The following is a 16,956-nucleotide window of genomic DNA, read 5'->3' on the forward strand; positions in this document are numbered from 1 at the left end:
AAACCTTATCACAGGTAGCATTTTAAGTGATGTTGTGGTATCACTGTCACTTATCAAGAGAACACCCCATCTCCCTCCCTAAAAAGGGGTATCACTGAAATTTTAAACACCTTTGCATGTACTAGTCATACATAGTCCAGAAAATTCTGCTCACTTCACTTTCTTCTATCATACACAAGCCTCTTCTAGACTTAAACAGAATTGCATCCATGAGTTCTTTTCCATGTAATTGCTGAGTTCTCAGGCTTTCTGGGCAGTTGGAAGTTAACAGGTAGCATTTTAAGGATTTACGGAGCCAAGAACCAGAATAAAAAATTTTACATTCATCTGTAAACACTCTCAACAAACTGGAACTATTTTAAAGTTAAACCTAAGAAACTCAAAGCAGCTCACAGGCAATGTGAGAATAGGACTTGTAGAATTGGAATGACTCAGCTCTCATTATGCTGGACTCCCCTTTAAAACTAAGAGCCCAACTACTGTAATTTTTAACTTACCACCCCTATCATATCTGATTTATAAATGCTAGAAAAACACTTCACACGAAAAATATATAATTTAAGATTACTGTATTTCCTTACAAGAGGAATGTTTTAACAAATTTTACAGGTGTCAATCAACCTTTGTTCGAATTGGGCACACATCAAATCTAGCATTTTGGGAGTTTTATTTTGGAAGTGAACTTTTAACTATCAATACAAATGTCAAGATACTACACAAAACATCCACAGGAACTTTTTTCATCTTTTTTTGAATTGTTCACAAACATTTCCTACATAATCCAACATACAACAGAGAAATGGTACATCTTTTTCTTTCAGTTTGCATACAATGGAAAAACAAGAATATATATATATATTTTACAAAGTTTAACTAATAGACACTACCAAGCTGACAATTTAAGTCTATAGGTGAGAAATTATCTAATAAAAAATAATCAGAATTTATTTAGCATCAGTCACTTCCATAACCAAGTATTATTCTGATTAATAAAACTTGCTGCCATTAGGCTTCTGGTATATACTTATACCAACTACTCCATATCTGTTGTATTGCTCCCCACCTTGGTTCTTCACAATTACAAACAGAAAATCGTTGCAAAGTAGGGGCAAGCATTTGCAAAAACAAACAAAAATCCCCAGCTTATTATAAGCATGAATGTGTGGTGGAATTTCCTCCCAAGCAATGGACTTTCAAATCACTTAAGAAATCACCAGAACTTAATGTGTCAAGATACTTTGCCTAAGTCCAAGAAGAGATGCATTTATTTATATCCAACAGAGGACTGAAAATTAAACTTAGTGTTCAGTTTGGGGGCAGGTTGGGGGGAATTCAGCCATTTGAAAAATGACCGTCTTAAAAAAAAATGACCACCAAAAATAGGTTCACTAAATTTATTTTAAAAATCATAAAACGTTTCTTACAAAAGAGCATTACATTCTGCACACTGCTCTGAATAGATGCCAGGGACATATGGACTATTGTTACTTTCCCTCCCTGTCCCACCCCCCCCAAATGTTACAGTGATCACAAAGTAAAGTGTTCACAATAATTACATGGGGGGATTTTTTTTAAACCACCAACAATGAACAAAAATTAAAATTCACTCACTCTGCTGCTGTTTCAAAATTTCAATGTTAGTTTTTGCACACCCTCCCCCACCCCCCACCCCTGTTTGTAAGGAACTAAAACATTACATCTGGTGAACAGCAAAGATTTCACTACACCTCAAATGCAGAACACCTATGAAGCAGAGGAATGTTGGCTTTTTAAACAGAAGCAGATAAAAAAAAAAAGATGCAGGACTCCTTCAGTTCTTCACTAGTCTTAGAAAAACTTTCCAGAATACTGCTTCACACTATAAAAAAGAAAAAATATCTTGCATTAGAATCCTTCAACATCTGCATACTGCTTCACACTATAAAAGAAAAGAAAAAAAAGTACGAATTAGAATTTTTGTTCGTAACATCTTAATCAACATTAAGACAATTTCAATGCTAAATTAAAATGATAAACATGTCCATTACACAGAGATAAGAATTAAAACATTAGCAATTACAAATTAGAGCAATGTAAAACCCAAGAAAAAAGATTAACAGTAAATCAGACATTAGTAGAGCAGAATTAAAATCCAAAGTTGTTAATATTTGGTAGAAAAGACAAAGAAATGTCAGTTAAGGTGTGAAATGCTGCATTTTACAGCACCAATCATTTGTCCTGTAGAGGCATGGCCTGTGCCATATGGCAGACTGTGATTTGTTGTCGATTTAGTTATCTAAAAACAACAAAATCACTAGTCTTCCACACAGAACTAGACCAACATCCATTGAATCTTCTATATTTTCTACAGGCTCTGTATAATTTATAACAAGTGGTTTTGGCAGCAGTTTTCACCAGAGAAATGAGAAGTTTGCTTGGTTAAGGCTTCTTCCAGCAAGATTAGTATTGAATGTCTTCTTTTATTTAGTAAGAAAGCAGAAGAAAATTAAAGCAAAGCTATTAGAATGTTTAGAAGTTAGGTCCCCAAAAGGTTGAGACACCATGGCTTCTAAAAAGAAAAATCAGTTGAGAAGAGAAGCTTTTTAAGGTTTTAGTATGTTTAGGCTAACATAAAGCTAAACAAACTGACCTGTTCTGCAGCAAGTACTGTGCATTTTGTATCTGGTCCTGTGTTCCTGTAATGGTAATGATCCGGTCTTCGGACCCTTCTAAAGGCTCATCAATTTTGATCGACGCTCCTGACTCATGACGGATTTGTTTAATCCGCTGACCACCTTTGCCAATAATAGACCCAGCCAGCTGAAAAGAGTTTTAAAAACAAGTGTTTATTATATACTTTCAAAGTATTATCCTGTATGTTCAGTGACCATCAAGAGTATTAACTTTGTACAACATATTGACTATGCTGTGCTAATTTAATGCCCCACACTAGTCAAGGTTTGAATTACAATGTAGTTACATCACCCATAGACATTTCCTTTAATAAATGAACCAGGGGCTCAGAACCCTCCTAACTGCTTTTTAATGGTACTGAACATCTTTCGACAAGGCTTAAACTTGAGAATGACACCTCAGCTGAAGTCCTTGAAACACAATTTTAATCCTAAAATGGAATATTTTTGTTAAAACCTTTTATTAAAAGCCAGGGAACTTAAAATGACTTACTAAATGTCCCTTATAATATTAAAGATACTTACATCTTTGGGAATAGTTACTTGTGTAGTAATAATAGGTCCACCAAGATCACCATATGAGCCACGACCCCCTGCATAGGAATAATCTGATTTAAATAATGAGTATTAAGTTCATTTACAAAGCATGAAATAATACTTGATTTCACAAAGAAGAAAACTTACCATATCCAGAGCCACCCTAAAAACAGAACAGAAAAAAACAGAAAATTACTTCACCTTCAAAACTTCAGGTGTTTTAACATTAAATCCCCTAGAGTTTATTAGGAAAGCAAAGTCCTCCTATATCTTCCCTAGTAAGTAAATCTCAAAGACAATCCTCAGGGGAAGAAACCATTCAGGTACACAGTATCCCAAGAAACAAAAATGTTATCTGAGGGGAAATAAAACACTTATCGATGACTAAATGAGAATGTTAAAATTATTAGTGACATGAATAATAAACACCCATGATACTCAACCTGTGGTTCATAAGCCATCTGCCACTCTGATGGGCTCCATGTATCTATTGCAGAGTCCCAGGTTTCATCAGCACTGAAACCAACCTGTGTTAGAGATAAAACTATTAATATGAACCTGCACTATATTTGTCTGAAATCACCATTTTTATGACCAATTATTATTTCACATCTCTATATACACTGGCAGTAATCATGTATTTTGGGGGAAACAAAGATGGAACAAGTCTTAATATCCCAGCAAACACCCAAAACAATGATTTAAGTGGCTATCTATCTACAAAAGCCCGTTTGTAAGACAAAATTCCTCAGTTAATAATCTTGAACAAAATGTTAGCTATCCGACTTTAAGACCCCTTTTAGCACTCATAAATAACACTGATGAAATATCAAAGTTCTTACCATGCCATCATAACGGTCTCCAGGTCTTCCTCTTCTGTCATAGGCCATTAGATCTCTGCAAGCATAGTACTTGTTGTAATCTCAGCTGGTCACACATATCAAATAAAAACCTACCCCCTCTACCCATAAAGTGCAGCTTCTTGTATGTTAATGTGTGGATGAAAGAAACTTACCCCCCTCTAGGTGGTGGTGGTGGAGGAAGAGGAAGATTCCGAGCTCTGCTACCACCCCGGCCACCTCGTCCAGGAGGAGGTGGAGGAGGTCCTCGACGAGGGCTCATATCATCATAATCTCTTCTGGATGGAGGCATGGGACGCCCACCCCGACCAGGAGGCATTCTGTCAAAACCACCTCTTCCCCGCATGGGAAATCCCACAGGACGTCCACGGCGGTCATCAAACATCATTGTAAAACCACCATAATCATAGGTTTCATCGTAAAAGTTGGGATCATAAGGCTGAGCACGTCCTTTAATGGGAGACTGAAACAAAAACATAGCAACTTTATAGACTGAGGAAAAAGCCTTAGTTCACACCAAACATTCTTTTAACAAACAGAACATTTAAACCCTTTGTATTTATCCTGGGAGGTACTCGAGATAGGGCTAGGAATATATGCAAAGATAGGAAGGATTTAAAAAAAGCATTTCTGGTGAGTTTCAAACAAAAAAATTTGAGTTTTACTGCTTGCGAGGTAAGGATTAACAGCTTTATTTTACCCTTAGAGCTTAAGTAACAGACTACAAACCCCTTTCACATTTCACAATGGGGATTATGAAGAAGTGACCACCCCAAGGGCTGAGGGGATCGATATCCTGGGTATGCAGTGTAGTACTATAAAGGAACCATAGAAACTTCTTTTGAAGGACCAAAGGCTATTAAAAACCTCACCAACAATGTAAAGACAACTCTCCAGATTCTCCCAAAGTATTTCTAAGTTAAAGTGATAGCTAAAAGCAGGGTGATAGAAAATTGTTAGGTGAAGGAAAAGTAAAAGTAAAAGCCATTTGTCTAAATGTTCTCAAAGTACTTTTGAACAAGACATCTGTTTTACAAAATTAAGCGCAAATAAAATAAAGGGTTCTGAAGGTACCTCTGATATAAGATCAAGAATGATCTTTATGCACTCTACAACCCTATCAGGTTTTCCTCCAATAAGAACGACTCTGTCAGTGGATTGAGGACAACATTCCTGGAAAAGCTTGATTGTTGTCTGAGTGTTCTGTAACAGATTTACAAAAAAAGCAGCATTAATCAATCATTGATCAATCAGAAAAAAGGAAATGCAGTACAAAACAACGTCCAGGTTTAGACAGATTTAATTTGTATTTCAGTAAAATTTCCCCCCATATAAAAAGCTTGTTAGTAACACTAGGACTTTGCACAATAAATTTTTGGCAAAATAACTTGTATAGCATGGTCAGGCCTTTCTGTTATATTTTAATTAGCAAACTAGATAAACTTAAGGGAGGAAACTCAAAAAGGGGAATGAGAGAAGCCCACGGAACCAAGTCCACATAAAAAGCTATTTTCTAGTAATATGGCAGGAAAAAAGAAAACTATCACTTTACCTCTCGAAGTTCTTTGATTTTAGCACCTTTGACCCCAATAATTCCTCCTGCCAGACTCTGATGAATCAACAGTCTCAACTCGCAGTCAAAGTCGCTTCCTTTATAGTGTTGGTACTGCGGAGGGAGAGTTATAAAATTTTAGTCCCAAATCAAGGATTCCCCAAGAATACACACTTATCTGCTATAAGCATACCAATATACTGTTGCAGTGAGCAACCTGAATTTATATTTCAATAACTTTACCAGTTATGTGCTTATTATCCTCAATAGCCAGGCCCAAAAAGGACATTCTGCACCACCTTAAAAAACTATTTTATTTTCAGGTCCTGCAACACCATACCCACACTGCAGCCATTTAGCATGTCGCTGTTACCACAAAATTATTATTAACATTCAAATAACACCATAATAAAAATGACTGCAAAGCACTTTGCAAATGTAGTTAATTCCCACTGCAGCATGGAGCAGGGTCAACAGTGAGTTGTAAGACCATTCATTTATCATGTTTTTAAGCCTTTTTTCTATAGAGATGGGAAAAGTACGCTATGTTGAAAATAAAATTGATCCTATGGGCCAGGCTCCATACTTCAGTGGGGTTCAATGGCACTATGACATACATTTAAGCATTCCACAGCATCAGATTCGAGCGGGAGCTGGCTGGTTGCAGTGGGTGATGGCAACTGCAGGCCCTGAAAGTAGAAAAATAAGAGTAATAGGTTAAGTGTCTAGTGTGATCAGGCTATTGTCGCATATATTGGTAAAGCTACTACAACATATTTCACATCTATATCATTAAATAACAAGAAACTGCTTATCTACGTTAAGGATCAACATACATTGCTTTTCTCTATACACCTAGTAAATAAATGATTACATAAAATTTAAAAATCCTTGAACTAAATCAAACACAGTCCTTTCTGACAGTCCCACAATCATTATTCTAACTCAAAATCTCTAAAACTAAAGCCCATAAAACATATGCTAAACCTCATGAAAGTGTATGGCCACAGGTAGTTCCTATCTACTCCAGTGGCTAGACTACATTTTCAAACAAGTAATGTGGGTATAATAACCCTGCACCTTAAGTGGCAGAGTGCAACACACTGCTGCTACAAAACTGTTATAGCCAATGTCTCTCCACCTCCCCCATTTTGCCTCATTAAAACATCCTCTAAGCACCCCCCCAACTGCCAAATACATTTTAAAAATGAGCCTACCTCTTCCAAGGTAGGGATGATTTTCTTCAGAATTTCTCCAATTGTTTCAATATCAGCACTGATACTCAATATGCTGTCAAACATCACAAATACCAGATAGTACAAAAAAAAGGTGGAAAAGAAAAATGAGTTTTGTGGTCATCACCAGTAGTCAAACAACTTTTACAGAGAAGAACATACAATTATTTAATCCTCCCCATTTAAAGTAGCCTATTTATACATTTTTCACATGCATTTTGTTTTATGCCCAATACAAACATGGTAACATTATTAGGAGACTTGCAGAGAGACAGAGAATGGGCTCTTGGAAGGGCTCAGATTAAGTGGGCAATAAATTGACCAGAACTGAAGCAGAGTTGAATACTTATGTTCCCCGCCACCACTAAGTTAATTAAGGATACCCTCGCTGTTACATTGGTAAAACTGGCACACCTTCTCTTAGGCAAAGTGGGGGAATATGCAAGTGGTGAACATTATATTTGGAGTAAGGTTATGAATACCAGTTAGAAATTAGATCACTAATGGGCTCTGCAAGAAAACAAATACAAATGCAAGACAAAAACAAAGACAACACAAATGAGAAGTGAAGGAAAGTGAACCAGAGTTAGCATTTCATCAGAAAAAATTATGAACAGGCAATGTTGGGAAGCAAGGTGGGCCACAAAGACAGAGCGAGAGACTATTTCGGTAACAATTTGATTTACAATGCAGCAAATATGCAACACTTGAAGCTGTGCTCCTTCCATCGAAATAAAATTAGTGGATCGTTTGGGTGGGCAACTCACGGTAAAAGTTCAGTGACAAAAAGACTTAATGGGGAAAATAAGACAGAAACTTGAAAAACAATACACCGTCTAAAGGGGATACTATTTAATTATATAAAAGGCAGGTAATAAAATACATTTCTCTCTTTCTAATCAGGCAGTGAGGCATAAACTGTTGGGACATACCGCTCGGGGCCACTGCTGTCTGGGACTGAAACACTGGCATTGTACTGCATTGGTCATTGGCGTTCGTGGATGTTGGCATTGGGCATGGGCATTCAATCAGAAGTTGTCAAGTATGGTACCCGTTTGGCAACGAGCACATTTTTGGGCATAGCCAACCAGGGTTTTCACATGGGCGTTCAGGGGCGGATGGGCCAACGTCATGGTGGGCAACGCAGGGGTAAGTCGATCCAGTACATGGGCAACGGAGATATATGGCCAAAAAAACAAGGAGAGGGAAAAGGGGGAAAAGCAATAAATTTTAATTTAATACAAACTATACTCATACTCTCAATTAATGAAACAAGCTTAAGTTGTTCTGAAGACTAACACAATAATGGACTTCTCTATATCTGACTGTGGCTTAACATTTAAGGACCTTTAATGATGGTACTTTTTTTTTTTAAACAAACGATGTTTCAGTAGCAGGCTGGCTCATGAGGGTAGACACAAAACCTGTCATGACTCGAATTCTTGAGGAAATGGGGAAATTATTAACCCAGATAATTATATAGAACATCTGGATTAAAAGGAAAGAGGTTTATAAAAGACAAAACAAAAATTCCCACACCACCAAAAACCCTAACTGTTAAAAGACTGTTTGGTTTCCTGGAGATTTAAAAACGCACTCCTAGATCCTACAGGCAAGTTTGTAAAATTTAAACAATTTTTCAAGTTCAGTTTACAGTAATCAAGAGGAACATACAAAGATCTGTGACCAAGAGAGAAATGAAAAAATACCAAATAAGTATTCAACACAGTTATTATTTGCCTCAACTTTAGCAAGAAAACATCAAGAGTGTGTACATGAGAAAAAAAATTTAGGAAATCTGGTGTACCCAAGTCCTATAAATATGCTCACTTCTGGTGATACCAACATTTAATGTGTCTAATCACAAGAGTCAACCCACTATAAAATATGAAGACTCAAAACAAATCATCGGCATTGACAAACGGCTTCCCAGTTGTAAGATTAAGTGCCTACTCTATTCTTTACCCATATCTTAATCATGCAACCTTAATTTCTTTGTGCTCCATGTGCAAGCTGTTAAAGAACAGATGGGCAAATTGGAAAAAAAAAGGAATAAAAAATTTGGAGTTTAATCAGCCACCTGCAATGGTTTTCAGTAATACTGTACTTGATTCATACATGGGAAATGGTACAAATTAAGGAGTTTTATATTGTTATTTCTAATTAAGATGTTATCTTGCTTGAAGTGAATAATTTGGTGTAAAGTTATTAGAAAGGGAGATTTAATATAGACCACCCCCTGCTCAATCTGGGCTTTGTTAAGTTAGGAATGTCAAACCTTGAAAATCATCTATGTAACCAATTATTATAAAAGGCTTGAATCTAGACTATTAAATGATTTCTATGATGCAATTCTTTAATCCTACAAACACATAAACTGAAGCTTCCTGTGTAGTAGTTTAAACTCTTAAATACTTACGTCTGTACGGAGAGCCTTAATATTCTTGCCTCCTTTTCCAATCACTGCCCCAGCATTCTGGAGAAAATAAAAAGAAACTTATTTTGTCTTTTCCTAGAATTAAGGTGCCTTCCTACGCTCTTAAGATTTTAGCCAAACAAACACACACCACACATGTCTAAACTCTTTTTTGGTTATAGAGATGAAAATCTATCTGGGGATGTCAAGACCATCAGGTTAGCAAAAACTAAAGAGTCTATGTGCTTTAGGGACTAAACACCAAGGCAGAGCTTTGAAATACTCAGAACATACTGAGTCTAAAACTTAAGCAATAGCACTAACTTTACAATGTCTTTCTGCAAGCCAATTAAATAATTTAAATGCCAGTAGGTACTTTCACATTGTGAGGTGTATTATCAGTCAGGTAAGCTACCAACCAGGATGTTTTCTAATGAATTCACAATGTAATCAGACACAATCTTTAATCCATTAATGCTTTAAGGATCATCCACATCCATCTCCTAGTTCAGCCCTGTAGTAGGCTCACTATGTTAAGGGCTTTCTTTTTAATTGTTGGCAAAATAACACAATTACCATAACCTAGAAAGTCTGTTTAGGAAAAGCCAAACAAATCTTTTATATTCTGCAGGCTGTAAGCTTTTGCAAGCTTCCCAGAAGGTTCAATCAGAACTTTTCTTAATTCCTACTTAAGAACCACTTTCAAAGTTTCAAGAATAAAATTTATACCTTGCTCTGAAGCAGAATGCGTAATTCAACCATCTCATCAGTGTTTCTAGATCTTTTAAAAGCTTGTTCCTCTTCCATATCTTCAGCAGGGCGTTTACCTAAAAATTAACAGTTCAAATTTCAGAAAGCACCAGCATCTTCAAGGAAGGGTAGGTTTAATTACATTTCAATTTTAACCTACAGATTAGAGAAACTTTAAGTCCACTGTTTAAAGGGATTTGTTGCCAATCTTAGGTATGTTTTAAAAAGGCCAAAGGCACTGGTTCTTGGACTTTTAAGCATGAATTTAAGCACTCCATTCCAAATGGTTTTCCAAACACAAGATATTGTGACAACACTTCAAAGGATAAGAAACTTCAAAATGCAAGAAAAACATTAGTTTTACATTTACTGGCTTTCTTTTAATCAGTTTACCATTACCTATGCAAATGAGTTACTTCTGGTTCATAAATATATGCTCAGATGTAACTGACACGGATCTCAAATTAAACATACAAAGTAATAATGAAATTAACAGACCAACAAGAATAAAATTGTTAAAATGTCTTCTCACCAAATTCGCCATTGGTTTCGGTGTTGGGAAAGGTTTCCTCTGGCTGTTCAGTTTCCATTTTCTTGTATTAAAGGAACACACCAATCTGTAGAAAAATAAAGAGGCTAGTACAATTGGTTTATTGAAAAGTAAGCTGTGCATCTTGCTAAATGTTAAAAACAAGGGAAAGTAATGACTGTTTCTAGAACGTACCAGTTATTAAATATATCCTTGCAGGGCAGAACTGAAGTGTTCTGGGCGGGACCAACTGACACCCTAGTGCTGCAGTAGCCTATAAAAACCAACACAAATCAGTTTTGCTTTTTTGGTTATTACTGAATACTAATCAACACCAATTTGAACACAACAAACAAAAGATCTATTTCTAAAACTTGCTTCTTTGTTTTAGGGTCTTAAACTTCCAAACGATTGCCTTCAAACACAAAAACACAAGCCAAAAGACCGTATCTGATTCTTTTGTAAAAGGAAAAACACATTTTTAGCCTTTGGATCAAGTCCCACCACAGCAATTAGTTACTTTATATGATAAATACAAAGAAAACTAGACACATGTAGGGCATATCGATAAACCCATGAGTCTATTGTTCCCGAAGAATATAAATTTATAAAAAGATACACAAAATTATTTTTACATTGGGATTTTAAACCGCTTTTGGGTTTCTTTCCATTGGTGACTTGAAAAACTACCTTCTGAAATCTTTAAAGTTTACAAATACAAAAGCGAATTCAAGCCATACCCAACAGGCCGGTCAATCTACTGGAGCGATAAACCTGCAAAGCTGATACAGGAGCACACCCAAACTGCTAATACTACTCGACTATCCAACAGAACCCCTGAACACCAACACCATCACTAGCGAGATATTTTACATTACGTTAAAAGCGGTATAACCTCACAATTATACCTCCAACACCACACTGGCGATAGGACTGCAAACAGCCTTTTAGCTCGCCTCTCATGACTGGCAAAAAGCGGCGACCTGCGGCCCCCAGGAATAGCTGAACAGCTTAGAGCTAAAAATCAAGGCCATATTTACGCCTTCCACTCTTCCAATGACCAACTGAAACGCTAACCTGGCCCATCACTCAGTTAAATACTGAGGTGTGGTGGAAGATTTGGGTAAAGTGGTTTAACGACCGCAAGCTCTATTTATGAAAATAAACAAGTATCCTTCAGGTCCTTCAGTCACCGTTTCTCAGACCGTGAAAATCGCTAAGTACATGCGTGGCCAGCCGAGCGCAAACATGCCGTTCTCTCTCCAACGCCCGGGACACCGGGATCGGCAACGGCCCAGCAACAGGAGTTGAAAAAGCTCCCGAGGCGAGAGCACCAGCGCCGCACCTCTCCTCACCCGGATCCGACAGGAAATGGCGGCCCGCGTAATGGCGACTACGTGCTACTAGGCGGAGCCGAGCGCGGACCCCCCCTCCCCCACCCACCACGCGGTCCCGAGACCTCGTCCCCCGCGCCCTCCCCCCACCGCGGGAGAGACAAAGCAACTGTGGCAGCTCCGACCCTTCCAGCTCGCCCGTTCCCGCGTCGGGCCCAGGCCGGGAGCGCCCAAGTGCGCCGGAATCCACACAAAGAGAGCGGCGTTCTCTACCGCCCTCGGGGCCCGCCCGCCGACCCCCTCTCCTTCCCACAAGACCTAGTTCCCAACACTACAAAACTGCAGCTCATTCCACCGTCACAAGCCTCGCGACTCCCCGAAGCCTCCAGTACCGCAGCGCAGACTGCAGATATACGCTCAGGGAAATGGCGGAGGTGGGGGGAGGGGAAACCCGGCAACGTTCCATCCCAGAACAGGCCAACCACCAAGCAGCCCCAACCGCCTCCCTCAAGTGGAGAAACTGGTCTCCGGCCCTCGCCCCCACGCGCCGTTCGCCCAGCCCCATTCCTCACCGGGCAAGGCTACCGTCCCTATGCCGCCGCGCCGCCTCAGCCGGTCACAGCTAGACAGAGAACGAGCGTAGGCCCCCACCGCCCTCCCCGCGCTCTCCTACTCCGCCGCCGGGCCCGATAGGCTGCCCCAGCTACAGCGGTGGCGCGAGGGCGAAGCGATTGGCCCAAGGCCGCGTCAATCAAGGCGCTGGAGGAGGCGACAGCCCCGCCTCCCGCCGGCGCCTCCCTTCAGGCTGTAAGGCCGCTAAGGGCCCGAGAAAAACCAGACTTGGAAAAAGTCAGCGCAGCCTTTAGGGAGGCCAAACCCCTGCCCGAACCCATAATACCCAAGCCCCAATAACCCTAATTACCTATGGGCCGCAAATAACCGGGAAGTAGGGAAGACGTCGACGTTGGTGCAGCAGAGAAACAGAGGATAATGGCGCCTGCAGTGCTTTCGCCCGGAGAGCCCTCCTCCTTTCTCGTTCGCGCACTCACTAGCTGGGGGGAGGGGGGGAAAACCTCTCGCGAGAACTAAAGGCTGTCCAGTTCACGCGCACAGGGAGGGGGCGGGTGAAGGGGCGTCTTCGGGGCCCTGAGGAGTCTTCAGGGTTTGGAGGAGGGGCGTGAGTGCGCGGCAAAACGGGCGGGAAGGAGCAAAAAAGGATTAGGGCGCGCGCCGTGGTGGTTCCCGTTCTCACAGTCGCGAGGCCCAGGAACCAGTGTTGCGCGAGGGGAAGGCGGGACGTCCAGGTCGGTGTTAGGCCCAGGCGAATGTCCCCGTTTCCACAGCCCGCATTCGCGTCTCCTTTCTTCCCCCGTGCTCCCCTCTCGCCCGGGCTGCGGGGCGAGTTGTGTGTAACGGGCCGCGGCGCCCCTCAGGCGTGGCCTGGGCCGGGGGCGCAGCCGGAGGGTCGCGGCCCGCTGTCCGCTGGCGGCTTGGGGTTCCGGGAATTGTTGGCCGTCCCGCTGGGCTGTGGCGGGCGAGCCTCGGAGTCCGGGAGAACTCAGTCCCTTTGCTTCCGGCGCTGAGCCTGTACTCCCGGGGTCTTTACAGGGCTCTCGGTTCTGACGAAACCTTTCGTTTTTCCTTTCTTTTTCTTTCTTTCTTTTTTGTTAATGGGACCTGCGATACGAGTATTTTGTAGTGTCGGTGCTGCCGCTACGTGTGAAAAATTTCTGGAAGTATTGCTTTCATGTCCTACAATGAATGCAAATCGCAAAATGCGTTGTAGACATCCGCTTTGCGTTCGTTCACCTCTTTAAAGCGCCCACCGTGTGTCAAGGTATTCGGCAGTGATTAAAACAGACTAAAACCCTCGCCCTCAGATATGTTACCGTTCTAGCGTGTTCAGTTTATACTTGCTTTGTGTGCGGTTACTTCTAAGGCCCCTGTGTCAGGCTTTGATGGTTTCTTCTGTTAAGGCACTTAAGGTCACTCTGAATCGGTGACAAACCTGGGAAATTGCCAGTAACTAGTACCCAGTATCCACAACCTGACTCAGCTCTCCTGCTCTCACCCACAACCCCAAACTTGTGTTCAAGCATAAAAATGTTATAATTTACATGGGATGTAAACCCACCGTTAGAATACACTTTTTTTTTTGTAATTATGAATTTGTGCTGATTCATTCCGCTGTAACTTGATTTTCCTCTTGAATACTTTGCAAATTAGATGTAACCAGCATTTTAAAAAATGTCTGATTTCCGCCATCTTTTATCTTTTACTTGCTTAATCAGGAAGAGAACTCTTTAGGAGGAACGGAGAACTTCATGAACCACCAACATTTACTGGCTGGGAGGATAGTTAACAAATACTGTTAGAGCATACTGTCTGGGATTGTGGAGTTTTTAAAAGGCTCTTTGAGTGGTAATATAATTTTTTAATGGCCCCACCATGAAGAATATCATAGCCTTGTTGGGAGGTAAAACTTAACTTGTGTTTGGTTTTACGATACATAGTTTGGATTTTTATTTAATGTTCAGCCAAGAAAATTGAGTGTATGAAGGGGCTGGCGATACTTGGATTGTAGAGATTTAATCTGCCAGTCAGGATTTGCAGCATTTAATTGAATCTGTCATTTAAAACCTGGGACACTTCACTAACACAGATAGGCACATATAGGGGTACTGTACTAATGATGTTTTCTTTCAAGCTAGTATTTCTGTCGCAACCATCATTTTCTGCCTTGATAAACAGTGATGATTGATGAGCAGGAATGCAAAGTAAGCAGCTTTATCTTAAGGACTTATTCCCAGTTTCACTGTCTTCTGACCGGACCCTAATTGCTGAAAGGTCTTATTTCTCTTTTCTAGATGCCATTGTCAGGTTTTTTTTTTTTGTTGTTGTTGTTGTTTTTTTTTTGCTTTTTTCTTTTTCTACTTGTTTTCTTCCTTACCTCTTTTAATTTGCTTTATAGGTTTACTGTTTAAATAACAAGAAAGTCTGTTTTTTCCACCATTTTCATTCAGGGACTTGCTCTCTTGAGGAAAGTCTGTCTTTTCACCATCCTTTCATTCTCTATTGTTTTCAGCCAAACTGTTACATCTGTGCTCATTCAAGAACTTACCAACTTGGTTGATACATTGTGGCTCCTGTGTTGAGTAAATAATTGTATGATTATTTGGATTCCTGATGAATTTAGAGCTAGTATTACTTAGCTTGTGGGATTTGCTTTAGATAAACTAATATAATTGAGATTGTACACCAGCGAGCTGGATGATTACTTAAAATTTTATAACTACTATTTTCTGAGTTTGTGCCAGACCTTGTGCTGGCAGTTTAATGCTTATTACAGTTCAGCTAGTAAATTGTGGTTAAGAAAAAGTTAAGGAACACGTCTAAGGTCACATAGCAGAAATGGGATTCAGACTCCTAAACCTATTCTCTGTCTGTCTTTTCCTTACATTAGGTTATGGAGGATCCACAAACAGCTCCACTAATTACTTCTTTCTGATTTCAGTCATTAAATACAAATTTTTTTCCCATAATTTTCAGAGTGCCTTCTCAAAATTCTGGGGTTACCTTAAAGTCATCCCCAAGGAGTTAAAACACAGACTCACCTGTATTTTTTAGATGAAGACAGTGGAAACATGGACTGGTTATAACTTGAGTATTTGTTAGTGCTTTTAAGTCTTAGCTATTGATTGAACGCTGCATACAATGTCCAAAAGGATGGTATCAATACTTCTGCCTCTTTTTCTATTTTTTAAAAAATTGAAATATGTGAGGCTGACTGAAAAGTAATATAAATCAAATTTGCCTAAGTCTTAGTGGCAAATGATAGAATTTTCTTACTCTATTCTCTTCTGCTTAGTTCCTGCAGTCAAGATCTAGAATGTAGATTAGTGTGGTCAGCCAAGTTTAACAAGCACAAGATGTAAATCAATTTTTAAAAAACATTTTTTTCATGATTATAAAATTAATGGAGATTAAGATGTATGTAGTTTTACATCTGACCTTTTCTCCTAACAGAATAAAAATATGAACATATTTTCATGTCATTAAATAGTACTTAAAAATGTTTTTTCAGAAGACTATTTCATGGATCCAATGTAATATATTTAATTAAAAAAATTTTTTTTACTGTTGTTGAACATTTAGATTGTTCTGTTTTTTTCCCAAAGTGTAAAAGCACAGTGGTAAACACTCTGGCACATAAAATCTTTGTCCTCATTTCTGATTATTTTCTTAAGATTAAGTTTTGAAATCATACGGTGTGAACACTTCTTAATGTACAATTTCAACAACGTATACTTTTTCATATTTTTTTCTTGGACAGTGATGTTCTTGAGGATCAGGGGCTGTTCTTTATGTATGAGCAGATGAGAAGTTGTGCTGCTGTAGCTAACACCTCCCCTCTGAGTTGCTTCTACCTGCGGTGACTGTGGTTACTCAGTTTCTCAAGAAAGGGAGGAACAAAACTTTAGGAATTCTCTTGAAGGAGTAGATGCAAGTAATACAATTTACTAAATTATTAAAGGGCTCGGTTATTGAAACCCAGTCTAAACTTTGTAATCCCACATGATAATACTTTTTCCATTTAATTAAAAAATTTAATAAGCTTTTCTTTTTTACCTGTAGGAAAAAAAAATCCTATTATATATAGAAACATCTTCTTATTGAAATTGTTTTTAACATGCAGTTGTGGGGAGTAAACCATGTTTCAGATCAATATGCCCTCCACTTTACTTACTTTGCTGTTAAATGAAGAATTCTATGTAGCAAATGTGCATTTAGTTATAACATTATTATAAAATTGTAGTATATCATGTAGCTCTGGAAGTGGAAATTTAAATCCTAGAAGGTAGTATTTGGAGAAAATTATTAATTAGAACTGCCACGTGTTTATAGAACAATTTCACTGTGGTTCATTGAGCACTGTTTCTCAGAATTTGTCCCAACTATCATCTGAAAGGAGTTTTGTCACTTGCCGAATGCAACAACACAAACAAGGAAGTGCGTGTTTGAGATAACTACAAAATTAAAAAAATAAAATAAATGAATACATAAGCCTTAA

General features: G+C 39.2%; 2 protein-coding genes across 12 annotated transcripts in view; one reads left to right on the plus strand and one right to left on the minus strand.

Moving 5' to 3' along the window:
* Positions 1-552: 552 nt before the first annotated feature.
* Positions 553-12,927, minus strand: HNRNPK (heterogeneous nuclear ribonucleoprotein K). 9 transcript variants are annotated; one of them, XM_060014970.1, is made up of 17 exons: positions 12,808-12,924; positions 10,747-10,825; positions 10,555-10,639; positions 10,002-10,099; positions 9,276-9,332; positions 7,789-7,832; positions 6,839-6,911; positions 6,239-6,310; positions 5,622-5,735; positions 5,144-5,272; positions 4,225-4,532; positions 4,052-4,106; positions 3,653-3,736; positions 3,357-3,372; positions 3,198-3,265; positions 2,630-2,799; positions 553-1,918 (listed from the first exon to the last, which is right to left on the minus strand). In XM_060014970.1, exons 3-17 carry the CDS (start codon positions 10,610-10,612, stop codon positions 1,885-1,887), a joined length of 1,380 nt encoding a protein of 459 aa, XP_059870953.1. In that variant the 5' UTR covers positions 10,613-10,639; positions 10,747-10,825; positions 12,808-12,924; the 3' UTR covers positions 553-1,884. The 9 variants fall into 9 exon arrangements, with proteins under 9 accessions (XP_059870953.1, XP_059870952.1, XP_059870947.1 ...); XM_060014969.1 differs by having other exon boundaries at positions 553-1,858; positions 3,198-3,280; XM_060014964.1 differs by having other exon boundaries at positions 3,198-3,280.
* A 69-nt stretch (positions 12,928-12,996) lies between these two features.
* The window catches only part of RMI1 (RecQ mediated genome instability 1), a 288,866-nt gene continuing 284,906 nt past the window's right edge, over positions 12,997-16,956 (plus strand). For all 3 annotated transcript variants that reach the window (XR_009519915.1, XR_009519916.1, XM_060014960.1), the window contains exon 1: positions 12,997-13,189. The gene's annotated coding sequence lies outside the window, so the exon portion shown is untranslated. The remainder of the gene's footprint in view (positions 13,190-16,956) is intronic.

This window comes from Delphinus delphis, chromosome 6 (genome assembly GCF_949987515.2).
Source record: "Delphinus delphis chromosome 6, mDelDel1.2, whole genome shotgun sequence".
Classification (NCBI taxonomy): domain Eukaryota; kingdom Metazoa; phylum Chordata; class Mammalia; order Artiodactyla; family Delphinidae; genus Delphinus; species Delphinus delphis.

Excerpts from the sequence above, each read along its gene's own strand:
- HNRNPK (XM_060014967.1), bottom strand. The coding sequence starts at position 10,612 with ATGGAAACTGAACAGCCAGAGGAAACCTTTCCCAACACCGAAACCAAT. Across the intron at positions 4,533-5,143 it reads TTCTTGATCTTATATCAGAG|TCTCCCATTAAAGGACGTGC; the intron begins GTACCTTCAGAA and ends TTTTTGTTTCAG. Across the intron at positions 3,737-4,051 it reads GAGACCGTTATGATGGCATG|GTTGGTTTCAGTGCTGATGA; the intron begins GTAAGAACTTTG and ends TCTCTAACACAG.